We start from the raw sequence: 27,000 nt of genomic DNA on the forward strand, positions 1-27,000 counted from the left end.
CTGCTGACTAACGGCCCCGGCGCGAGGGGCGGCCGCCGCCGCCGCCGGGGCTGTCCGGCCCGAGGTCCCGCTCGGCCGTGGTCGCCGTCCGCAGCGCGGGGCCGGCGCTGGCTTCTCCGCAGCCCGCCTTCCCGGGGGTGGCGGGGCGCGCGGCCGCGGCGGGAGGGCGGGCGGGAGCTGGGAGGAGGGCCGCGGGGGAAGGAACGGCGCGCTGCCCCGCTGGAGCTGGCCACTGACTGGAGGAGGGCGCCGGCGCTGACCCGGGGCTCCGAGCTGCAGGCGGGCAGGGCACCGGCCTCGCCCACCTTCCACCAATCACAAACCGCGCAGCCGAGTCGCTACGCTACCGAGCCGCGGACAGGCTGGGAGCGTTCGGCGGGAGGCGGGGACTGCGCAAAAGGAGAGCCAATCGGGACGGCGGATCTCCGCCCCCTCCGCCGGGATGGACGGCCGCGTTCGGGCCAATGGGGGAATTCTAGGTTCGAAGAAAGCTGGACCTGATGCCCTGGCGCTGAGGAAAGTTTGCCGCGAAACGGGGTGGTCGAGGTTACGCCGCGCCGAGAGCGGAGCGTGACCGCCGCGCCGAGTCACGTGGGCCGACCTGGGGCTGGGACGGAAAGAGTAGGAAAACTTCTTCCGGGTCACTGTCGCTGCTGTCAACCTGGGGCGGGAATTTCTTTTCCTCTTCCCTGTAAACTTAGAGGCTGCAGGGGCTTAAGGTGCTTGTGATTTGAGGATGAGTTCCCAGAAAGGCAACGTGACCCGGTCCAGGCCTCAGAAGCACCAGAATACGTTCACCTTTAAAAATGACAAGTTTGATAAGAGTGTTCAGACCAAGGTAGGCTCCTGTCTGTTGTACTGACTGCTATCCTTAGGAAAAAGTGATTGGGAAGGGGAGAGGGGAAATGAGAGGAGCTGGCGAGGGCGAGCGTGGACTGCAGCCCAGTTACTCTTGGCTGCAGTGCAGGCGTGTCTAAAACATTCTTCCCACGCCCTTTCTGTGACTTGGCTGTGCTCCGGGAGTACTTCAGATGGTCAGCACATTTCCCTAGTGGCGCCAAGGCTGGACAGGGTAGCCCTTCGGCCAACCTAAGGGACCGATGGGGCAGCCGAGCCCTTGGATGCTGCCAGCTGGATCACGCCCCTGCCGCAGCTCTTCTCCAAGTCTGTGCACCCTCTGTTTTGCGAAAACTCCAAGCCTATAGGTAGGCCTTGTCGGGGGTACGACTGTCCTCACCAACAAAAGGTAACTTCGGGTTTGTGTTGAGATTGTAAGAGCAAAGGGTTTGGCCTGTGTAAAAGTGGTTGCACGCTGTTGATACAGGTGTTTGATTTAGCAGGACTCGTGTAAACTGGAAGAAAATTCCGACTGTTTAGGTAACTTGGGATACGCATGATTAGTGATTTTTTTCTATGAATAACTATCGGTCTTACCCGTAACTGTGTGGAAATCTTCAGTCACCCTGGAGGATGCCGGCTTTACATCAGATAAAGTTAATATTTAGATAAACGAGAGTTCAGATTTCCTAAGTGTGTTTCTTGAAGGAACTTAGTAAGTTCTGTGAACTTTAGCCTCAAATGAGAAATCCGGTATTATTATTCTCCGAAGCCAACAAAATAAAAGAGCAAGTAGTCTGGGACATGCAGGGGGTCAGCGGGCGATTAATTTTAATTTTAAAAGATTAAGAAAGCAATCTGTTTATAGTAACCTGCAGTCTCTTTTTTTCTTTGTTTCTTAAATGCTTAATAACCATCTTTCGTGTGCAGGGCTCTATTCCCATGGGTAGACAGTATTAAAAAATGTTGATTCTACCTTTATGGAGCTTGTAGTGTTCTGAGTGATATGGACAGTAAGCAGATGGATCCGTAATTACAAATTTCAATAGACCTTGTTAAAGGGTAAGGCAGTTCAGTGAGAAAGAGTGAAGAAGGATATTGTAAGTTAGGCCCTCAGACATGTTAAGCTAGCAGGCACTGGGTTGGTAAACCTACCACTGGCTTTTTCTGTAGTTTAGAAAAAATTATAGAGTAGAAGTAGGTAGAGAAAGATGGATTAATCCACAACATGGCCCAAACAGCAGTGGGGGTAGTGGAGTATAATTTCCTGCCACTATCCCTGTAGCCATCTTAAAATCTGTGGAGAGCCTTGAAAGTGAGACTAGACCATGTTTAAATATAACTGTGAGATACGCTAATTAGGCCTTTCCCAGAGGAAGGAAACTAGGGCCCCAGGTAGTCTCAGCTCTCGATTATAAACGCAGTTTTTAAATTCAAGACTGGACCGATCATAGGGAGTGATAGGGACCCTTCTCCTATCCCCACCACATCTCCACCTGTTTAATTTTTTGAGACAGCATCTCACTATGTAGACAGGCTGGACTTGAGCTTGCAGCGATTCTCCTGCCTCAGTCTTCGGAGGCGTGTGCCACCAAACCTAGCTATGATAGACGCTTTCTTTATTAGGATGTTTCTCTAAAGTGTCTTCTCTCGTATTTGAATATATTCTTGAGGAGGAAAGAAGTTTGCTCTAGTCTTCCAAGTGGCCAACAGGGTCAGCCCACAAAGGCCCTTTCAGCTTAATATGAGGATTACTTAACAGCAAAGCGGTGCATACCAGGCTCTGTAACCTCCCATTTCCTGAGCTTATTTAAAAGAGGCCCATCTTTATGGTCACTGATCAGCAATGCCACAGGTTTGGAAAGGGTAGAGATCAAAATAGACTTAAATCTCCTCTTATTAAGTTGACTGCGGTGTTGATGGCTTTGCTTCCTTTACCGGAGAGGAGATAGTGTGTCGTCAAATACACTGGTGTTGTAGAATGGGTCTTCTAGCTGTGACAGGGCCAGTGACCTCTTGAATCCTTGGCACCTGTGATTACCTGTGAGACACTTGCACAGGACTGGACCTATTAATGATCTGTAATGGAGTGGGGATGGACTCAGGAGGCATCACCTCTCAGGTCCCTGAGTGTGTGTGTGTAAGCTATCTATGGTTTGATGGATGCTGAGAGAAACATTTTCTTCAGTGGGGGAGCCACACCTCAGTTGTCCCTACTCCTGGAAATAGTCCAGGAGATGGTATTCAAAAATAAAACTCATTGGTTCACTGAACTGGACCCAGGTAGAATTGTTTCTTTGGCGTGTTGTTGGTGACCTGTTTCTTCATCTCCCCAGAAGTTCCTGAGACTGCTGTAGCAGAAGAGAGACCTCACACTAGTTCTGTTGTTTTCACTCTGCAGTACTCAGTTAGTACTGTCTCTGCTCTTTTCTGTCAGGATGGTTATGGGGATCGTTTTAAAAACTTGTTCTTAATAGAGATCTGCTAGGTGGTCGTGGCACACATCTTTAATCCCAGCACTTGGGTGGCAGAGGCAAGTGGAGCTTTGAGTTTAAGGCCACCTCAGCTACAGAGTGAGTACCAGGAAGGCCAGGGCTATACATAGAAACCTTGCTTTGTAAAACAAACAAACAAAAGATACAGGCTAGACATGGTGGCTTTTACAGAGGGCACTGTGAGGTATGAGAGGACATGGGGGGATGGATCAGTGGTGGCACAGAGGGCTGTGTAATTTTTTTCTTTTCATTAAGAGAGTGGAATGAAAGTGGGTCAGTAAATGAATGGAACTCTTGAGTGTAGCTGTGCAAATTAGGTAACCAGTTCTTTCTAAATGATGGTAGGAAGTGATCATGAAGAATTACCAATAGCACTGGTGTGGTGGTGTATGCCTTTAATCCCAGCACTGAGGCAGAGGCAGGTGGAGCTCTCTGAGTTTGAGGTCAGCCTGGTCTACATACTGAGTTCCAGGACAGCAAGGGACATGTAGAGCAACCCTGTTTCCAAAAAGTAGAAAGAAAAGAAAGAGATACAAGTATGAGCCAAGCCAATCATAATTACATGATAATCTGTGTGGATTCAAAGTTGCTCAAAGCCTAGGAAAATTAATTAGAAAAAATGTATAGTTTTGAAAGCATTGTAGCAAGTTTATATAGCATAAAGATTACTTTTCTCGGGCCTACAGTTCAGGTGTAGTCACTGTTAACAGTTTTATGTATGTTTGTACATATCCATCTGTGATATAGCATGCATGTAATAAAATATATTTCCATTTTTTTTAAGTGTTTTTCAGGACAGTCTGTATACTAGTCTGGCCTAGAACCCATTGAATAATCTAGGTCTCCCACTTGCTGAGATCACGGGCCTGGGCTACCGTACTCAGCTAAGTCCATGGTTTTTTACATTATAAAAATAAAAATGTAGAGTAATTTATTTAACCATTTTCATATTAATAAACATTTGAGTTCTTCACAGTTATTTGCTGTGTATATAAAAAACCTGGAGCAGGAAGTGGTTGTACATGCCTATTACCTCAGCACTCTGTGGGCTTTGGGCTAGCCTGAGCTTCTTAGCATCTTCTACCAAACGTTATGCTAGATGCTGAGGGATTAAGGATAAGGGAAAAAAACATGTGCGTGCATGCGTGTGGGTGTGTATTTGATATATATATATATATTTGTATATATTAACTATAAATATATATAGTTATATATATTTATAGTTTATATATATTTGCTAAATATATATATTAACTAAAGCTTATAATTTGCAGAGAGAAGAGACAGAAATTAATCAAATAGTCTTTTAAGTGTGTCAGTGCTTGTGCCTATAAGAGCTATGAAAGAAAAGTTCAAGAGTATTTAACTGGAAGTCTTGAATTTGGAGAGTAAGGAAGGCTCCATTAACATGTGACAGGTTGGAAGAGCATATGCCATTCTCTAGAAACTGCTCTTTTGTGTGTATAGTCAGCATTATTTTTGTTAGCATTTCTCAAAGTGTGATTTTTAGATCTCCAGTGTCATTTTATGATCAAATTGCTTTGGAAATACTATGCATTGGATCTGACTTTGCGGTGGGGGCAAAATATAAATTGGTACCATGCCTAGCACTGAGTTGAGAACTTCGGGGATCTCAGTGAGGCAGGAGGAAAGCCATGAGTTCTAGGCCAGGCTGGACTGTAGTATCAGGCCATCCAGAGGTATACAGCAGTATTCTGTCAAGCAAAGAAACAAACTCTAAAAAGCTTTGGGATGCTTTGCATCTTGAAAGGGTAGTTGACCAAAACTTGCTTGGCTGTGGAACTGTATGGGTTATAAAATGCCCAGAGAACTGATTTATTATGGAACATACTGACTTTTGGAAACCGATTGTCATCTTGATATGGAGATAAAAAATTAGAAGTCTATGTCTCTACTGTCTAAATAATATTGGAAATATACGTATAGTAATAATGGCTAATAGTTATATACTTTATTGTGTTATATGTTATGCCATCTTGGTACACATTATCTAATTTTCAAAATGACCCTGGGATAAATGCTATAATTATTCCATTTTACATACTGGGAAATTAGGGCTTAGGGGAATGAGTGGTGTCCCCAAAGTTACATAATTAGCATGTGGCTGTCCATTAATTAGGTACGATCTGTGTAATGAGACTCAGAGGACAAGTCATTTCAAAGCCCTGCCCCCTTTTTTTGTATGTGTAGTTTCTCCTTTAGTACTGGGGATTTTTTACTTCCTCAGCTATGTTTTTCAAATTTTGAGACAGTCTCACAGCTACAGCCAGCGAGGTCATGAACTTCGACTCCTCTGCCTCAGCCTGATAAATAAGTTGAATTACAGACCTCAGCCATCAGGACTTTTCTTTTCTTTGTGTATTTGTTTGTAATAGAAGCAGTGTGACCCCGAGATTACAGTCAGAGAAGAGGTGCCCTGTTGTCGTAGCATATGATGCTGTGTCCTTTGTTCCCCAGAGCTTCTCATGCAGAAACTTTACTCCTTCTGTGTGAGAGTGAGAGACTGTGAGGATTTTAACAGATGGGGCCTGGTGGAATTTGGTGGAGCTGCCAGGCAGCTGCTGTGCCTAGCAGGAACCAGTGCTGATATTATAGAGTGAGTTCTGTGTGTGTTAACTTTGAATGCTGCTATAGTCAGAAGGGGCTGCGCTATCCTCCTGAAACTTGGGCATGTCTTGTTGCTGGCTCCACTGTAATCGCCAGGGATCACATTTCAGACCGCATGTGGTCTTCCCGCCTTACAGCACCTCTCATAGCTCTTCCTCTTTGACTCAAGAATGATAATTCAGTATTGTTCACAAGAGACGTTGCTGAGATACACATTTCCTAAGTTTCTTGCCTTGCACTTTCAGGGAACACTGTTTACCCAGGGACCTCACAAGTGAAGACATTTTTCTTGTCCCGAATCTTCTCTTTTCTCCTATTTGCTGCTTTAGTCAGTTGCTCCTCAATCAAAACTCTACTTTCAGGAAAATAATGTACTGTCAGACTAGTATCCCTCCAGGTCTGTACTAACCTCTTACACACCTCTTCATCAGTGCCCAACTTACGCCATATCATTGATCAGCTCATCATACTTAGTGATCACTACATCCAGCATCTGGCCTCTCAGCTTTCAGACCCCCCACCCCACCCCTCAGAAGTCTACTCTTGGAGTCAGACTCTAACCTTTACCATGGCTGGGAACTATCCTATTCACAGACTTTCTTCACCACCCCCCTTCCCCAGACAAGGTCTGTCTATGCCCTAGAACTCACTATGTAGATCAGGCTAGCCATGAACTCAGTTTCCTCTCCCTTTGTCTCTCCAGTGCTAGGATTAAAAGCCTATACTACCACACCCAGTTTACTCAGAAACTTAAAAAAAAAAAAGTGTTTACCGTTTGTTTACTTGGCTTCCTATTCCTTCAACCACACATATTTGTTGTTGTTGGCCTCATTGGTTATTCCTGTCTCATAATCTTTTACTTTTCACTGTACTTTGTATCCTCATGTCACTCCTTACCAAACTGAGTCAGTTTGGTAACTCCAATCCCTTGTCCTTCTTTCTCCCTGTGGCACTCTCTTGACATGCTCCTAACTCTGCTCAGGTCCACCACCGTGTCTAGCAGACTGCCTATGCCCGTCACTATATATTGCAAAGATAAAGTGCCTGTCTCCCCCTGTTCTCGTTTGATTTGTTATAAAATTCTCTGATCATAAGCAATTTAGGGAGGAAAGGATTTATTTGGCTTCTAGGTCAGAGTTCATCCCTGAGAGAAGTCAAGGCATGTACTGGAAACAGGAAGTTGAAGCAGAAACCACAGAGGAATGCTGTCTGCTGGCGTGTTCACACACTCATGCTTACCTACCTTTCTTCTGTGACACAGGAGTACTTGCCCAGGCACTGGTGCCACTCCCAGTAGCGTGGGCTCTCCTCCATCTATTAACAACCAACTAAACCCTCAACACTCCGGGCCAGTCTAATCTGGGTAATAATCTCTCAATTGAGACTTTCTTCTCAGGTGAACCTTGCTATGCCAAGCTAACAAAGTTAAGTAGGACATTTCCTAAGACCAGCCCCTCCTTAAGTTCACCCTCTCTTATCTGTTTAATGACTTGAAGGCACAAGACTCCTTAATTACTCATTCTACCTTAATAGTTTCTTTATTATGGATGGGTTAATACAGATTCTTTAAAGGTATCCCTGAGAGGGGCTGGGATGTGGCACAGTTTGTAAAGTGCTTGCCTAGCACCAAGTCCTAGGTTTGGTCTTCAGCACCCCATAAATGGTGTGGTGACATACACCTGTAATTCCAGCACTTGAGAAGTAAAGGCAGCACCTGAAGTTTGGGGCACCCTTGGCTGTAGAGGCTAGCTGGCTAAAACTGCATTTAACTGGCCATTGGTCTCTGTGAAACTGTTGGTTAAGAATACTCTTTTGGGTGCCAGGGAGATGGCTCAGTGGATGTTTGTTGCACAAATCTGATTACCCATTCTATTCCTAGAACCCATGATGCAAGGAAAGAATCAGTTCTCTAGAGTTGTTCTCTGACCTTCACATGTACAGCTTGGATTGAGTGAACCCACACTGACACACATTATCATACACACAAATAATAATAAATATAGAACAAGTCTGCGTGTTCCACGTGTGTCAGTATAGGTTCATCCGTAGTAGAGAAAAGTACCACTGAGGATGTTTGTAATGGAGTGGGTGTGCATTGCGGGCTAGAGGATAAGTGAGAGAGCTTTGCATCTGTCCGTTTTGCTGTGAACCTGAGACTGACCTAACAAATGAAGCCTATCTACAGTCAGTAGGGGATTCCACTCCCCATGTATATCTCCCAGCAGTAACTGCCTCCTAAACAGTCTGAAAAACCATTCTTCACTCCCTTCTGACCATGGCTTAACGTCCATCTGTGTGGTCGTAAGTCAGCCTCCAGCTCAGCATTTCTGTTGAGCTGCAGGATTAAATGTCTGATGACCTACTTGACCTCTGTTCTTGAGTGAAGCATGAGGTAGCAAAGAAAGAACCCTGGTTTTTGTCCCCTCTAGTGTTTTTACCCAGTGGTGTTCTCTGGTTTCATTAATGGCTCCATCATTATGCAGTTCCTAAAAGCTAAACTGTAAGAATCATCTTTCACTCAGGCTTGTTCTAATGTTCTGTGTTTCAGTTAACAGCAAATCTAGACTCTTACTTTAATTTTCATAATTACTGTCAATATTTGTTTTGTTTATAGCCTACCTTAGGATAACATAGACACAGAAACGGGGGGGGGGGTGGCCTGTGTATGCGTAGAGTATCTTCTTCTGTCGCTCTTTCCATACATTAGTTTTTAAAACAGTGTTTCTCACTAAACCTAAAACTCACATTTGGGTAGACTTGCTGCCCACCCTCAGAGATCCTGCTGTCTTTGTGCGTTAGTGCTGGCTTGCAGGTGCTCCCTGCCTTGCTTTTTATTTTACATGGTTGCTGAGGGTCAGAGCTCAGTTCCAGATGCTTTTGTGACTGAGCCGTCTTCCAGACCAGGGTTTCTGTTTCATCCTCAACACTGAGGCTGTGGACATGTACACAGATGGTAGTCAGTAAATATCATAAATTTGACTGTTAAGTGGTTTGACAAAGATAGCACCATTATAATTCAGAATTAAAAGGGGGAAAAGGATAATTGATAAGTTATTATCCTCAGAAAGGAAGTAGATCTTAGGGATTATTAAGTTAGGAAATTGAATGGAACCAGGTGGAAGAATCTGTGCTATATTAGTTACTTTTACATTGTTTTGACCAAATTGCCTGATAGAAATCACTGAAGAAATGAAGGATCACTTTGACTCAGTTTTGCAGGGATTTCATTACCTTGTGTCAGGGAAGTAGTAACAGAAACAGACTGGCTCATGAAAGCTGGACTATGTGGTAGAGTCTCCCCACGTCAGGATGGACCAGGAGCAGAGAGAGAGGCCAGAACCAGGGGCGAATTGTAACTTTGAAGATCTCACTCTTAATGACTGCTTCACCATAGTCAGACCCCACCTCAGATCTCCACAAGCTTGAGACCAACATATGAAACATTAGTCTGTGGGGACATTTCTTCAAACTGTAACTGGTGAATATAAGTTCTAGGTCAAGGAACTGAATACATTTCAGGTATGTCTAGACCATGAGATCACATGAGGTCAAGGAGGTCTGTGAATGTGGCACAATACAAAATTGCAACTTACTTAAAACCTAACTCTTTTTTTTCCCTTGGTTTTTTTGTGTGTGACTCAATTGTGTGGTTCCAGAGCAGTAAGTTTGTAGGTAGTATCATGTCTCAATGTCAAAAGGTTGGGCATTGCCGGTATTTTAATTTGAGAATGAAACAAAATTAAAATAATCAGCTAAGAATGTTACTCCATAGTATTCTTTTGAAAGAATGGTTTTTTGAAAACAGGACTTCCTATTATCTTTGAGGATGAGTTCCTGAGTCAGAAATACTCAAGTAAATGATTGTGGGGTAAATGCTCTGAAGTATGTGAAAGTTTTTTTTTTTTTTTCCTAGTAATTACTCTAAAACAAGGATATAAGCAGATACTTATGTTTATTGCCAAAGTAAAGAAAATACATTGTCTAGTGGTAAAAGCAGAGGAATGAAGGCGTCTGTTGCTTAGGTGGCTCTCCAGGGTATTTGGGTATATTTACTAGCTGTGTGATGATCTTGAGAATGTTGCTTGAACTCTCATGGTCCTTGTGGCTCATCAGAATATGAGTACTGAGTACTCTAAGTACTCAGTAGATTTGTGAAAATACCCTTCTCAAACCTGACCTAGTAGTAAGCCTTCATAATGGTATTCTACTCCTTTGTCTTACTAAGGTGTTCACCATGCCCAGTTGCTACTCACTGCGTATGCTTTTCCTGGATCATCCTTCTTGGAATAGCTCTCCTTCCCTGTCACATGTATTGCCCTTACCATGCATATGGTGCATGTCTTATTAGTTATTAGTGCACATAGCTTGGCTTCTTTCTCTTCTTCAAACAGAGACACAGAGACTCTCTGCCCGCGGACAGAGAGTTTAACATTTAAAAGGATAACTTATTATATATGATATGTACTGTAGAAGCAGTCCAGAGAGGTGAAAGAATGGACTCATGGACTTATTTTCATTGCTTGCTGGTCTATGTGAATCCACTTGTGTGTTGAGCCACTATTATGTGCTAAACACTGACAGCAGTGAATAGAGTATGTATGCTGTATCCTAATGTCAGTCTAGAACTAAATTTGAAAGTAGGAAAATTACTTGTGCAGTGTTTTTATTTAATAAACTTACATTGAAGTATAGCTTACATATATAAAAGTAGAGATCAGGAAGCAGTTTAGTGTATTTTCACAAGTGAAGCCCTGTATCTTCCTAGAACCCATTTCTTCTAGTCAGCACCAGTCCCCTTTCTTAAATGTATCCATTAAGGAAGTATGAACTAAACTTTGAGTCATAATTGGGGAACATACAGAAACAATGTTAGTGATTTGAACGGCATCCTGATGGATCTTCATTGATCATGTGTACATTGTAGCTTCAGATAATCCTGCTTTGGCCAAAAGAAATGAGTGTGACTTGATTTTCCAACAGTGACCAATTTGTCCCCTTTTAAACCTGGACTTTCCCACACCTTTGGAGGTGAATACATAATTGTGCTCCTAACTCTCTTGTAATTTACCTCTGTATTCAAAATCTTCTGGTAGCTATTTCTTGTTTGTTCTAGTTGGACCAGTTAGGTTTACATTGACTATTTAATATAAGAATTCAGTTGTCCTTTTGGAACAAAATTGTGTGTGTGTATGTGTGTGTGTGTTTTCCTGTTTGGATGGAGTCATGTTATTAACAGGAAGAACTCGTGTAGATGATGGAGCTGCTTGTGTATGTTATATGTGGTTCATCATCAGGACTCTATACTTTTATATTACTCAAACCCCATTTTGAAGGTCATTTGATTTTGTAGGTCATTTACATCATGATTCTGAAATTTCAAGCTAAGCTAGGGATTACTTTAAATGCTTTATTGTTCTGTGAAGATTTGTATGTTATTAAATGCTCAGCCCTTTCTTACTAGGTGGCTGACTTGTTTGTCTTGAAGTTACTCATGTCACTGAAGTCATCAATTTGAGTAATATAATTGACATCATGGTATATACTTGTGTAGTGAATGTTCAGTACACCATCATGAACCTTTATCACAAGATTCTGTAGTAATATGATCTCATGTTTCTTATAAACCAAATGACTTGATGGTACCTGTTTTTTATAAGAGTCATATGGAGTAAATTCTCACATACTTTCTGCATAAAAGGGAACATTGTGCTTATTTTTACATATGAAATGTTTGGGCAGTTACTTGATCCTCATTGTCAGCTGTTCCCTGGGATGGTAAACAAAGTCTTGGCTTACTTTGGTTTCTCACTCTTAATTTAAGGTTTCCCTATGGATATGTTTAGTAAGGCTTGCTTTTCACTGTCCAGAAATTTTTTTTTTTACCGATATTTCTAATTCAGAATGGCTGACTGAATCCCCCCTCAAATTTCAGTGAAACGACAAAAGAAAACTGTGTCATTAGGCAATTGAAAAAGATCTTCTAGCAAAGAACATATGGAGAGGGCCACAAGGACAGTGTGTCTTCTGACTGGCAAGAACTAAGGAGGCAGAATGCTGGGAAACTGAACCTATACTTGATTGAGACTGTTTTAACAGAGGTAGTAGCTTTTGACAAAGGTTACATCATTCATAGAAAGTGAACAGGCTGCTTTTATATAGTTCAAATGTAGAGGCCTTTACAATACATGTGCTAAACAGATAAACAAAAATAAAGTCCTGTCTTTATAACAAAAAATTAAGGAAATGTATAAGTTATAAAGTGGAGTCAATTCCTAAGCTTACAACTTTGTAATATAATTGGAAGTCAAGGGGTTTCTAGTCAGATTCCAGAATAATGCAAAGACAAAGTCAGAAATACAGCTGTCTAATGCAGGAGAACGCCACGAAAGAGAAAGGCGGGGCCATGATCCTAATGGGGCCCGTGCCTGGAGGCAGCATGAATCCTGTACAAAGTAAAGCTAAGCTCTAAGCTGTTTTTACCCCCTCTTTCAACGGTGGAGATTATAAAATGTGAATTCACTTCCAGGGCAGTAGTGATTCTCAGAGCTGATTCACCTGTGCAGCACTACCCAGTCTATGGTGCCGCAGGTCATCTTTCGCACGCCCTCCAGCGTGCTCACCATGGGTGCCTTCCAAGACCTTCAACTGTTTTCAGTACAGCGGAGGACTTGAACTTTAAGCTCAGTTCCTTTACATTATCTGCCTGCGGTTGATGGCTACTGCATTGCACAGTGCAGGTGGAGGCTTGCATACAGAGGCTGAGCAGATTACTCATCAGTACTACACATTTTAGGAAAACTCCAACTGTGAGTTGCACAGCTGATGCACTTACCTCTTATGCCCAAGTAAAGGAGCTACCCAACTTTCCACAAAGCACTTTAAGAAGGTATGCTTGATATTATCAATGAGTAAAAAAACTTCTTAAAATCCCTAAAACAGGAGTTCTGTAAAACAAAAACCTGCATGCTAGGTGTAGAAGTTTAAAGTAAACAACCTCGTAGGATAGCTGTATGACAGCCATGGACAAGACTAAAAAAATGACTACATTTGTGATTTGGGAGGTCAAGCTCATGGATTGTCTAAAACATAACCAGTAGTCCAAAGTAGTGAAAAGTGAGATAGAACTTGAGATTTGAAGAACCCAACTGAGCAACCAGCTTGTGTAAAGGAACTACAGAGGACAAGCAATGTAAGAATAAAGTTTCTTTAAACATGGACAAAGCCCTAGGCTTGAGATAAAAGGATGTCAAGTACTTTACGAGAATATTGTGGTGAAAAAGATATGTCATTGGGAATGAGGTTTTGAGCTCTTGATAAAACTTCCCAGCAGCTCCAAGCTACACTTCAAGGCTTCAGGTTTCTCAACATGGCCAGTGGGCCAGTGTCTATGGAATATTATATAGGGAGTCTTGAATTTTGAGTTGTTTGTAGTGTTGAGCTGTGACTTAGATGTCAGAGAACTACCCAGAAGCAAGGCTTTATTCCTAGAGCATTGAATGCCAATGAGATGGTGGTTTTTGAGTCTTGAAGGCTGTGAATTAGCCTAAGTCTGTTGTCTAAACCCTCCTGAAAACCCAGTTTGAAGAAGCTAGCCCGGTTAACCTCTTATTTTAAACACCATATTACCTTTACAAATTGCTTGCTTTTCAGATTAGTTTCATATGCATTGCTTTAGTTTTTCCAGTGGGATATTAAGTATCATCAGGGATCAGCTTGATCTCCAATGAGGTTTTAAGGATGATCAGTCTTTGGAATCTTTGAAGTGTTATGTGCAGTGCCAGATATATACTTTTTTTTTTTTTTTTTTTTTTTTTTTACTTTTTTGAGCAGTTCCCATGAATAACAGAGATAGTTGTAATACATACCATCTTTAATTCTAGTCTGTGACACATTTATAGGTTGATATGTTGGAAAGAGTCCTAAATTTGGAGTTCCAGAAAGACAAACAGTCTGTTAGTGTAGCTACTGAGTCACTCTATATACAGCCCTGGATGAGTTACATTGACTCCCTAAGTTAAAATAACGTTAAACAATACTGCTTTCTTCACTCCATACAGGATGATTTGAGAAGACACTGAAAAGCATTATAGTACAAACTAGAAGTACAGGAAAACTCCAGAAATAAAATGTTGTTGTACTGTAGTTTTTATAGATGATCTACATTATTCATTAATATCTACTTTTATTTCTTGGCTTTACATTTTTATTACCTCAAAAACATCATTGTACTATTTTTCTTTTAACAATGAGAAAATGTTTTTAACTGAACATTGGTAAAGTCATGTGTGAAAATTGAGCTTTAAACCAAATGAATCACAGAATAAACCTAGATTATCCCACTCGGGTGACTTAACTTTTCAACACATTGTTAGTGCAAGTAGATTATTCTTGTGACATAAGTGTGGTCAGAACAAGGCAATTATCTTTGAGGTTGTTGCTAGCTTCCAGGTGGTAATTGCTCATTTATTATTTCCCCCAAGTGTATGACTTGATGCATATATTTATTTTGAAACATAAGTCATTTGGTCTGTGGCTTTCTTGTTTGTTACTTACTTGAAAGAGTTAAATTCCCACATTCCTAATAGATGCCATTAGGAAGGAAGGGGTATTCCTAGACCTGTCTAGCAATGGTTACTAGCTTGTCTCTTTAAAGATCACTAACTTGGGGCATACCTTACTGGTTGGACAAGATTGTGACTAAGCTTTAATGAGTGGTTGTAAAAGCAAGTGTGTTGCCTCGTGACACTTGCATGTTGCTGTTTGAGTTGGGCTCTTTGCATTCCAGTTCAGTTGTACACAGGTTGGTCCAGGTTGCTGCCTGTTACTGACCATTCATTGTTTAAATCTCACAGGGGACTGACTCTGTGAACACCACGGTGAATAGTTGTAAAAATCCCCCTCTTTTAGAAAAGTGCTTAGTTAAGATATTTTCTTCTCTGAATTAGAGTTTTATGTTTATGTTCTTTAGGCAAAAAAATTACTATCTACTGCAAAGGTTGACTTAGGTTTACTCTTATTTACAAAGCAGTTAGCATACCAGTATACCATTTAGGATCAAGTTATAATACCTTATATGTGGAAATGTGTATGCTCTGCAAAATTGGATGCAGGGTTTATTGTTGTTTCATTTTTAATATGTAAAAGACCCTGGAAATTGTAGGGGGATACTTTCCACTTTTAACTTACCTCCACGCCCTAAGCTAATAGTCACTTTTTAATGAGTTTGGTCTCTGATGTTCCTGATTAATTTTGTGACCTCAAGTAAATCTCTTTATTCTCTGAGCTTCAGGTTTCTCATCTGCAAAATTAGGATAATTAGTACCTGCTCCTAACCACAGAAATGTTGTAAAAATAGCAGGAAGAATGTTTATGAAGGATTAGGCATGTGGTCTATGAATTTATGGTAACAGTCTTTTGTATTCAGTTTATTTAGTTCGCTAGTAATCTCTTGATGAAAATTAGAATGGTGGTTTAATAGTTGCTGTGGTTTTAATGTGAAGTGACTGCCATAGGCTTGTGTGTTTGAACACTCAGCCTCTGTTATTTTGGACGTTGTAGAACTTTTAGGAAATAGAGCCTCATTGGAAGAAGCAGGTCACTAGGGGAGAGCCTTGAGGATTTCTAGGGTGACTCTACTAACTTTTGTATACCTTATGCTTCTTGTCTGCCAAGATGTGAGGTGAGGAGGCCTAGCTGTACATTCCTGCAACCATGGAGCTGCCTGTCTACACCCTTTCCCCTCTTTGATAGTCTGTAGCTCCTCAAGCCACAAGCCAAAACAAAACCTTTCTCACTTAAGTTATTTCTTGCAGTAATTACTGGTGTAAACAACTAACATTGAGATACTTGAGCAGTATGTACCACTGTCTGGTATAAGGCAAAGAATACTTATGGTGTTGACATGTGATCCAAGCAACTTGGCTGGCTGAGTGAGGAAGATTGCACAATTAATGGTCAGCCTAGGTTACAGAATGAATTCAAATCTACTCAGTGAGGTGGTGTTTGAAAATAAAAGACATAGGAGCAATTTGATAATCTCAGTATTGGAACACTACTTTTTTCAGTAGGGAAAAATTATAGCTTAGCTCTCCAGTCAAATGGTAGAGATTGAAATGGATTTTCAAATATTATGTGACTGTATAGTGTCTGTAAGAGACTAACCTATGATTCAAAGTCATATATAGATTCAGAGTTAAAAGATGGAAATAATAGTTCATGCAAATATTAACTGAAAGGGAGCAGTAATCGATTTACAAATGTCAGACAAAATAGACTTCAAATTAAAAAAAAATTACAAGAGACAAAAGACATTGTATTAAAAATTAATATGGAAAGATATAATTAAAATCTTTAATGTATGTAATAACAGACCACCAAAACCGTATGAAGCAAAAGTCCAGAGACTTGATGGGGGAAGTAGCTCAGTGACAGGTGAAGTCCTTGGTGAAGAGCTTGAATAATGGATCGGACTAGACAGAACATAAGCAGGAACAGAGGACTGAAAACCACAGTCAGCCTGTTGTAAGGAACACTACCCAATAGCAACAAAGTACACCTTCTCAAGTCTCAATACAATGGATTTTAGATGATAAAAATCATACTGCTCAGTGGAATTTTTCTGTACTGAAATTAGAAATCAGTAATAGAAGAACTGAAGTCAGAAAAAACTTTAAAAAATCATAATTTATAGAAATTAAACATAGTGTGTATCAAATATATCAATGAAATCACATGGAAAATGGTAAAATATTTATATGAAAATGAAAGCAACATAACATTACATGGATACACTGAAGCAGCACTCTGCAGAAAACAAATATCAAAAATCAGAAGTATCCTATGTTAGCAGTGCAACTGGAAAGAACCAAGGAAAACAGAGACCACACCAAAAGGAAGGATATATTAGAGCAAAGATAAATAAAATGAATATTTAAAAAAGACAGAAAAAAAATCAATGGATCCAAAAGAATTATCAGGTATATTTATGTGTTTAGCGGCACATACACACATGTATGTAACCACAATTAATGAAAAAAGAGACTATGATTTTGAAAAAGAACAAGGAGGTGTGTATGAGGGTTTGGAGAGAATAAAGGGATGGGGAAATGATATAGTTATTATAATCTCAAAAAATAAAAGAAAGTTTTTAAATATAAACAAAATTGGCAAACTTTTACCTAGGTGAACTAACAACAAGGCTCAAATAACCAAAAATGAAAATTGAAAAATTTATATCAATTCTACCCAATTAAAAACAATTATAAAAGATACTTTCAACAATTTGCTGCCAACAAATTGAATAATCTGCTTGAAATGGGTAGGATCTTAGAAGTACAGAACCTAGACTGAATCGTAAAGGAGTGGAATCCTGAATCAATTTATAATAACAAAAATCCCCAATGAAGAAGCACCCTAAACCTGATGCCTTCACTGGGATAGTCCAGCAGGCATTTAAAGGAAAACTCAAGACTTCCCCAAGACTACAGGAGGTAAGTTCTAACTCTTTCTGTGATGGCATTCCCATGATTCCAAGGCAAATGAAGACACTACAAGAAAAACACAGACCAATCTCACTGTAGTCTTTTGGATAGGAATGGCCCCCTTGGCACATATGTTTGATTGCTTGATCCCTAGTTAGAGGGAACTGTTTAGAAAGGATAAAGAGGTATGCCACTGGGAGTGGGTCTTAAGGTTTCAAACGATCATGCAAACCCATTCTCACTCCCTACTACAATTTGTAGATCAGATGTGAACTCTCAGTTACTTCTTCGGCCTCCTACATGCCTGCCTTCTACCACTGCCTGCATTGATGATTATGGACTAACTCGCTGAAATTTTAAGCAAGCTTACATTTAAAAGCTTCCTTTTGTAAATTATCTGGTCATGGTGTTTCATCACAGCAATAAAACACTTCAGATATTGCTGGAGTCTGAAGTGTCCTGCCCTAGGCTGTGTTAAAGTCTAGGCCTCTAACTGTTGGTATTTTTTAATGAGTAAATTTTAGGAGGTGGAGTAGGTCACTCGTAGATGTGACTTTGAAAGTTTTACCATCTTTTGTCTTTACTCATCTCTATAAAGTACATATCCTCTACCACATGATACTGCCTCACCAAGGAAACAGAATCAACATAGCTCAGGACTGTGGACTAAGCTGAGTCCTTCCCACTTTCAGTGGTTATTACCAGCACTTGGTAATGTGACAGCTGTTATAAGCACTAAGGTAAAATTTCCCTAGGCAAAAGAAAATGATAGCAAATTCAACTCAACAGGAAAGAAAAAGAATTAGACAGGCCAAAGTGATGGCTCAGTGGTTAAGAGCTGATCTTGCAGAGGGTGCAAGTTCATTTCTCAGCACCCATATTATATGGCTCACAGTTCCAGCTCCAGGGCATCTGACACCCTCTTTTGGCCTCTGTGGATAACCTGAAGCCCTATAGCATACATTCATATAGGCACATACACATACACATAAAAATAAATAATAAAGGATTAAACATCAAAGTCCAGTGAGAATCATTCCTAAGACATAAGGATAATTCAGCACTTTTAAGGTACTATATGAACAGAGTAAACAAAAGAAAAATTAATATGATCATTGGAACTAAGTTGTAAAAAGTTGACAAAATAATAAAAACACTCAACAACCTGCTATCGAAAGGCTATCTCAAAATTTTTAAAAAGCCACTAATAAAATTCTACAGAGTGCATCATACTCAGCTCTGAAAGTATAAAAGGTCGTCTTTGTTTTGCTTTTTTTTTTTTTTTATTTTTTACTTGCTTGCTTGCTCTGAGTTGATGAGACAAAGTCTGTCTATGTGACTGAGGCTGAGCTTGAACTTAAAATTTTCCTGTCTTAGCTTTCCAAGTGGTGGTATTATAGATCTGCACCAACACACCCAGCCTAAACATGGAAGTGTTCTTGCTTGTCTGCTTTTGTTAATTATTACTAGATCTTGAAGCCAGGACAGTTATGTAAGAAAAGGGACATAAAATGCACACAAATTAAAAAAAGGTAAAATTAACTCTATTAATAGCTATTATGACCTTAGATATAAAAAATTCCCGACTCCATCAGTTAAAACGAGTAAACGCATTCAGCACAGTAACAAGAAACAAGTCCATATATTAACATGAGTTACATGTCTGTCAACTAAAACTGAGTACTCTGAAAAGGGAATTAAATAATTAGTTTATAATAGTTGGTGAAAAATGAAAACAGAATTGGCTAAAGATATAAACTGACAGTGAAAACTGTGAGCCATTGCTGATTTAAAAGTAATAGAAGGCATTAGGTAAATGAAAAATACCTCATGTTCATGGATTGAAAGATTTAATATTAAGATATCAGTGCTACTAAAGTTATCTACAATTTCAGTTCAATCCAATTTTGAGCTCTAGGCACTTTTATGCAGACGTCATACAAAGTCTTATCTCACACAAAATCTCAAGGATTCCAAATAACCAAAGGAATCTTGAAAAAGAACGAAGAGGGAGAACTGCATTTCATAATTTCAATAATTATGGCAAAGCTAATGAAATAGTATGCCATTAGCATAAAGATGTGTATACGGGCAGTGATACAAAATAACATATAAAAAGTTAGAAGCAGAGTTATTGAATCTCTTCAAACTCTGCTTCTGATATATGCCCAAAAAAATTGAAAGCTGGGATTGTTTATAGCAGATTGCTTATGACAGCTAGAAGTGGGAAGCAGTCAAAAACAGCTACAGAGCTATGACTGTGTAAGCAAAGTATATTACATACATGTAGGCGGACATTATTAGCATTTTCCTCAATTTTTAAAAAATTCTTCTCTTATGTATTATATCCCCACTGAAGTTTCCCCTTCTTTCCCTCCCCTCATATTATAAACATTTTCAAGGATGAAAATTTGTGAGGTATTCTGCATCTGTGACCCTTGATGATACTGCTAAGTGAAATAAGCTAGTTACAAAATGATAAAAGCTCTGTATTATGAACTCAGTGGCTGGCTCTTTGATCACCTCACCCTGAGCGTGGGAGAGTGCTGGGAGCAGCCTTACCAGGCCACAGAGGAAGATGATGCAGCCAGTCCTGATGAGACCTGATAGGCTAGCGTCAGATTGAAGGGGAGGAGGTCCTCCCCTATCAGTGGACTGGGGAAGGGATATGGGAGGAGAAGAGGAAAGAAAGGCAGGATTGGGGGGATGAGGGAGAGGACTACAGCTGGGATAAAAAATGAATAAATTGTAATAGATTAAAAAAATTTAAAGAAAGTGGGGCACTCATCCATTGATAGTATTCTTCATTTGTTAGTCGTTTTCCCAAAGGTACTAATTCTAGGATGTTTAAATAGGCTCTAGCTACAGACTTAGAATAACCCTGAAAGTTCCATTATATGTGATCAAGTAATATAAAGGTGCCAGGGCTTAAGGAATGAGTTCTTAACCTGGAAAATATCCATCTAATATGCAGATGAAATTAGTTGGGATGAATAGAAAGAGTGGCAGGGACACATGTGCGCATCAAGGATTAAATGAGATAATATATGCTTACTCTCAAAGGCCAGTCTGAAACCCTATAAATGCTATTATCCCTATCATAATTTTCATCTCATTAGTTTCTCCCCTTAACTCTGCTTTTAGACAACATCTTATTTATTGATTGATTTTAGGGTAGTATTCATAATGTCTTGATCACTCTATCAATGCAAATGTATGGCTCATATTCTTGGTTTCCTGCTTAGTAAACATAATTTAAGGTACTGAGGGTTTCAACAGTCAGAATAATCCAATGACAACTGATTTCTAGAACAGCAATAATTAAGCTTGTGATTTATATGTATGTCCAATATTGTTGACAAAAACCGTAGTAAAACACTGTACTATAAAAAAAAAAAAAAGCTCTGAATTTCCATTTGTATGAGGCACTTAAAGTAATAAAACTAGACAAAAAGAATTTTGATGGGCTTGAGATGAGAGCTTGATAGTCATTGTTTAGTAACTTTACTTGCAGGACAGAATTCTAGAGATGCGTGACATTATCGAAACAGGTATTTAACATTCTAAATATGAAAGATACTGTACAATGAAAACAGATAACTGTTGTAATTGATTTTTCCTCCAAGCCTCCTCGACTTCTGTGTTTGGGTTTGTTCACTTGTGTTGCTTTGCTTTGTTGTTTTAAAGTGATGAGGATCAAATTCAGAGCCTTGCATTTGTTAAGTGTCACGACCATGCTTTGTCAGAAACGCAGATGAACGTGCTTTGCATTTCTCTTATGTCAATTTATTGAATAGCAATAAATTCACAGGGTATGGCAGCAGTTTGGCAGATATTTTTGCTTTCTTAGAATCCACTCAAGGAGTAAAAAGTGACCTGGAATTTGTTTACGGGAGCCAAGAAGGAGCCTTTTTAAAGATGATATGTGGGACAGAGAAAGAACAGATTTGATTGCTAAGATAGTGACTGCTTTTGAATGTGTGGATTGGAGGCAGCAAGAGTTTCTGCTATCTCCTGTGCTGTTGGCCACATCAAATTATCACATTAGTTAGAGCTGAAGTCTCATTGCTAATGCTGAAGTTATGCATTCAGTTGACCTTGAGTAAATAGTCAGAGAGCAAAGGATGACTGCACAGGCACCTGCCCTGAGAAGGAGGAAGCTGATGACTAACCAGGAAGTCTCAGCCAGGGATGCTGAATGGACCGGGTGGGTTGAAGATACTCCCTTTCCTCTTGGATGCATCTTACTTTCAAGAAAGACAAACCATCCCCAGGTGGAACTGTGGGCACTTTCAGCATTTACAGTGAAATGTGATAGAGAAAAGGTTTGTGTCTGTGAGCCCAGAACTTCAACTCTGTTTCTGTTCAGAGCAATTTTTCTTGGATTATTTTCTTGCTGGAAATGTCCTGAAGTCAGTAGTGAAGGCAGCTTTCCAACTGAAAACACATTATCTTAAAACACTGAGTAATCCTGTTCTCACCATTTTAAGGTAGATTTTCCTAGAGGTAATATTTTGTGTTCTTGGAGTTTTACTTAGTGTCACATTTGTACATTCTTTATTTAAAATATTTTCTAGCTGGGATGTTGCACAATGGTAGAGTGCTTACCGAACATTCTCAAGGCCCTAAGTTTGATCCCTGTCACGGAAGGAGGCAGGTATTTCCTTCTACTTGCTGCATGCTCTTGTAAATAGGATCAGAGTGGAAAGAATCAAAGTCTTTCTACTGGAGTTTCTTTTTCAAGCTCTCACTAGTCTTTTAAAGTTTCGGTATTTTAAGAGTGCAGTGCTTGGGCCTGGTGAGGTGGTTCTGTGGTTAAGAGTTCTTGCTGCTCTTCCCAGGACCCAGGTTTGGTTCTAAAGCACCCATGATGCATAACTCACAGCTGCCTGTAACTCCAGCTTCAAATCACCCATTTGCATGTGTCATGGATACACGCAGACACACACAGATAAAAGTAGAAAATAATTTGGAAAAAAAGGGAAATAGTTGTCGAATATTCTTCTTTACCAATGAGTGAATAGAGCTGGGATGGTTGCTGTTTGGGCAAGACCCTGCCTTAGCTCCCCAGCACCAGAGAAAGAAAAAGTGAGTTGAAGCCGTAGAAGGTTTCCCCTACTGCAAGAAAGACATAACAGCACATTTCCCCTCCTGCAGGCTGCTGTGGTGCCATTTAAGTGAGTGTTTACATGTAGTTCGTCAGTGAAAATCCAAGATGTGTGCTTGACTATGGAAATAAACCAGTGTATGCACAGGCCCTCTCTGTTTAATTGCAACTAACAATAGATCTGCCAACTTAGAGAGTAGTCCCTTGTTTGTAATGACCCAAACTCATTTTATATTCAGTTTCCTGGTGAAAATGTGATTGTTTATTATTGCAGATGACGTTGAGCAAACAAGGGAAGTGGCAGGGATGAACCAACATTCTTTCCTGGCTTCTAGGAAAGTTTAGGTTCTAGTTTACCCACTGCAAGGAGCATTCTGAGGAATGTATATTTTGCTTCTCTCCTATTGGTGTTTTAGACTTGTAATAAGTTTACAGTGAATGAAAGATGGACTTTGGGGAAACTGTTATTCTAATCTCACAATAGAGTTGTGTCTCACTTTATGCTTTGGATATCTTTAACTAAAATGATACATATTAAAACCAAACATAGGGTGCTTGAGAGATGGCTCAGAGGTTAAGAGCACTGTCTGCTCTTCCAGAGGTCCTGAGTTCAATTCCCAGCAACCATATGGTGGCTCACAACCATCTATAATCAGATCTAGTGCCCACTTCTAGTGTGCAGGCATACATGTAGTCAGAACACTGTATACATAGTAAATAAATAAATCTTTTTTTAAAACCAAAACATATTTGGTACATACATGCAAACTGGGTATTTTAGAATACTAGGCTGTTTTTTTTAAATATTTAAATACTTAGACTACTGGGCTTTTTTTAATATGAAAAATTGTTTGTTGCTTACCTCTAATTAGCAGTGCTGCAGAAATAAGAGTTTCAAAATGTTAATAACTAATCTCTAAATAGTAATATTGCAAAATAATATTTTCTTAAAATGTAAAGTAGTAATGAGTTGATTTTACATTTCTCTGTTGATATTTCCTTAGTAGCACTCACTTGAGAAACATTTCTGGGTTAATTTTATTCCTAACTCATTCTCTGGAATAGTAAAACTCAGTAACTTACCCAGATAACCCTGAGAGTAGCAGTCACGTTTCCTATTATCAGGTTAAAGCTATGATGTGGTGGCTCTTACTGTAATCCCAGTATCTGGGAGAACGAGGCAGGAAAATCACAAGACCACGAGGTTCCATAGTGAGGCCCAGGCAAGTCTGGGCTACATATACGTGGCAGAACCCTGTCTCAAGCAAAGTGAAAAAAAACAGAGGTTCAAGGCTAAGAGAAATAAAAACATGTCCAAATAAAACCTTATACGTAGGTGTCTGTTAAAACCCAAACACCACAAAACTCCAGGTGTCCTTCAGTGATGAGTAAACTGCAGTACAGCAGGATACCACTGTCACCAGGAGAGCCAAAGCCCCTCAGGTGGCTGCACCCTTCCTCTGCTATATCTGGAAAATCACAGGTTAGCAATTAAAGGTAGTGTTCCTGGGGAGGATGGAATGTTAAATTACAATGTGAAGAAGATAAATCCTAAGTGTGGAATATTTCGCTGTGTTCCAAAACATACTGTTTCATCTTGGCCTGTGTAGGGAAGGCAGGTCTGAAAGGCTGGGAGCAATATAGGTTGTCTACAGTCATAGTGTTAGGGAGCTGTTTTTCATGAGTTTTAGTACAGTAACAACATACGGCTTTAGAGCCTTTGTTTCTTGGGTATGATGAAATGCTTTCCTGTCTGTAACTTAAGTGTGTACACATGTGAAAAGGGAACGGACAAACGCTCTGTGATTGTCTTTAAGTATTGTGCCATGTACATATATATGTATTCACATATGTATACACATATGTATCTGTGTGTGTGTGTGTGTATATATATATATATTTTTTTTTTTTTTTGAGATAAAGTCACAGTTTCTAGTCTAACTGGTCTTATACTCATGGCCATTTTTGTGCCTCAGTGTCCCAAGTCTTAGATCACAGACATGAGCCATCATACCAGATAGTTTTGTTTTAACTTTTGTGCAGATTTGACATTTTTCATGATAGGAGGGCCTAGGTGATGATGATAGATTACTTCAAAATGGTCTTGTGATGTACAGGTCCTTCCTACAGACCTGTGACCATCAAGGATCTGCATCTTCAGAACCTTTAGTATTAGAACCTTTTTGAGTGTGTCTGTCTGAGCAGTGTAACTGAGGTTTACAGTGAACCCTGGGAGAGAACACATTTTCCTGAAATGCTTTGTATGGTAGAAAGCTTTGAAGCTTCGCTTACTGTATCACACTATATAATCTTTTGGGGGAAGATAACTGGGTTTCAGCAACAAGAATAGGCATACTGCTTCTGAGAAACCGGACTTGCCTTGTTACCGACAGCAAGTTCCACTTCAGCACCTGCTGGGACACTGGCTCTCAGCTGTGGCCCATCTCCAGCAGCTCCACTCCAGCTGTGCTCCCAGCACTGGGCTTCTCCCTGCTTTCTGTATCTTGGCCTCATTCTGATTCCTCCCAGTGTTTGGTTTTCTTTTGTTGTTGTTTTGTTTTTTGTATTGTCTGTATTTATTTTGTGAGAGACTTCATGTTTTATGGTGACCTATCTGAATTAAAGGGGTTTAAAATGATGTAGAAGAAGTGAAGTTCAGTGGCTTCACATGTACAAAAAAAGTAGCTCATAGGTCCTAGCTAGTGAATAGTTCCACGTTCTAATTGTTATGGAAGTCCTTGTGAGGTGTTTCTCCTGTAGTCAGAATTTGGATACAAGAATGTTTTTAAAAGTTAAGGATTGGGAATTGGGAGGCCAAGACTGAACTCCCAGTGCAAATCCTTGCATGGACTTGGGCCTGACCAGGGTGGCAAGGGAACAACGAACAGAGAGACAGATGGATAAACAGAAAGAATGCTGAGATTGGCTAGTCTGGGCTCTCTGCTGGAGAAGTACCCTGGGAGCTCAGTGTGTTTATTATATGGAGTTGAACCAAGGAGTCAGGGTTTGTGGTATACAGCTGGATCAAGGAGACAAGGCTTAGCTAAAAACTCTGTAGGAGCAGTTTCTGCAGGGGAATAGTCTCAGGCTATAAACATGAAGGGGATGGGGGGGGGGCATATGGCTAACATTTTCCCCAAAGAGTCAGCATCTACACTTGGACCAGAGGAAGGCTTTTTCATGGGTCATCCTCACCCAGGGAGAAGGCCCTGCCATTCCTTAGTGGGCCTGAGGCCATGCCTATGTGAATAACATATATTCACTCAGTATTCTGTTCCCTGTATACCAGAGCAAGAATGTTTTTCTCTCTGTGTCTCAGTTCTTGTTTTATTACTTTGAATAGACAACATGGCCACAGCAACTCTTATAAAGGAAAACATTTAACTGGGGCTGGCGTATAGTTTCAGAGGTGTAGTCCATTATGGCAAGAAGCATGGCAGCATGCAGGCAGACATGGTGCTGGAGAAGGAGCTGAGAGTTCTACATCTCGATCTGCAGGCAGGAGAAGGAGACTGCCACACTAGGTATAGTTTGAGCATAGGAGACCTCAGAGTCTTACCCCCACGGTGACACACTTCCTCCAATGAGGGCACACCTACTACAACAAGATCTCACCTCCTAATAGTGCCGTACCCTATGGGCCAAGCATTCAAACACATGAGTGTGTGCCATACCTATTCAAACCTCTCTCTTATACACACACACCCAAAGAGAGAGAGAAAGAGCTTTAATTAACTTTATAAAAGTTCCTATTTCCAGAGAACAGTAATGTAGGTGTCTCAGAGTAAAACTCCACCTGTAGCAAGATTGCACGGTAAAGAGCCAGGCCCATCTGTGGTGGTCCCTGTTGGCAGCAATTGTAGTAGACGTTTTCCTTTAAAAGTTTTTTTTTTTTCCAATTAAGAGAAATGAAATATACCATCTACATTTATTTAGGATTCAGCACTGAAAGAATTACTTCATACCAAAAAATCCTAAAGAAAAAAATTATGGTTGTTTTAAATTCCTTTCTTTTCCCAAATGATATCTTCTTTCTGTGAAGTGATACTTTGTAGCTTATGAAATGCTTATCTGCCTGTTGATGCATGTTAGAGTTAGTTTGCTCTTGCTACCTTCCAAGGACTTTAAATTCTTATCCAGTTCCTATTTGTGATTGTGCTATTCTATTACGGAAGATTTGTTGTATGGCAATAGAATCTTCAGAGCTGGGATAATAACACTGTAACTTATGCTGGTATGGACTGATAAGCAAAGGCATTCTTAAAACTTTATCTCTGTGTTCCAATAGGAGTGTCTTTTGATGTGTTAAATTTATTCTGACTTTTAAGAAGTATTTATTTCATTTTTCTGTAACTGATTTTCTAACTAATTCCTAAGTATGTGGAATTTTCCTCCTTTAACACTCTGGAAGTTGTGTATGCTGGGGTATACCTGTGTTGCCTATACTTAGGAC

General features: G+C 40.1%; 2 protein-coding genes across 3 annotated transcripts in view; one reads left to right on the forward strand and one right to left on the reverse strand.

Moving 5' to 3' along the window:
• Abhd17b (abhydrolase domain containing 17B, depalmitoylase) overlaps window positions 1-541 on the reverse strand; it is a 33,058-nt gene extending 32,517 nt beyond the window's left edge. The window contains exon 1 of the mRNA XM_055614050.1: window positions 498-541. The gene's annotated coding sequence lies outside the window, so the exon portion shown is untranslated. The remainder of the gene's footprint in view (window positions 1-497) is intronic.
• The window catches only part of CUNH9orf85 (chromosome unknown C9orf85 homolog), a 49,365-nt gene continuing 22,764 nt past the window's right edge, over window positions 400-27,000 (forward strand). Inside the window, exon 1 of one of the 2 annotated variants that reach the window (XR_008720890.1) lies at window positions 400-838. Coding sequence is in view for 1 of the 2 variants with exons in the window: in XM_055614051.1 (XP_055470026.1) it covers window positions 737-838 (102 nt within the window). In the remaining variant the exon portion in view is untranslated. The remainder of the gene's footprint in view (window positions 839-27,000) is intronic. The other variant, XM_055614051.1, reaches the window with a different exon arrangement.

The sequence above is a fragment of the Psammomys obesus genome, unplaced genomic scaffold (genome assembly GCF_907164565.1).
Source record: "Psammomys obesus unplaced genomic scaffold, mPsaObe1.curated_primary_1811, whole genome shotgun sequence".
NCBI lineage: Eukaryota > Metazoa > Chordata > Mammalia > Rodentia > Muridae > Psammomys > Psammomys obesus.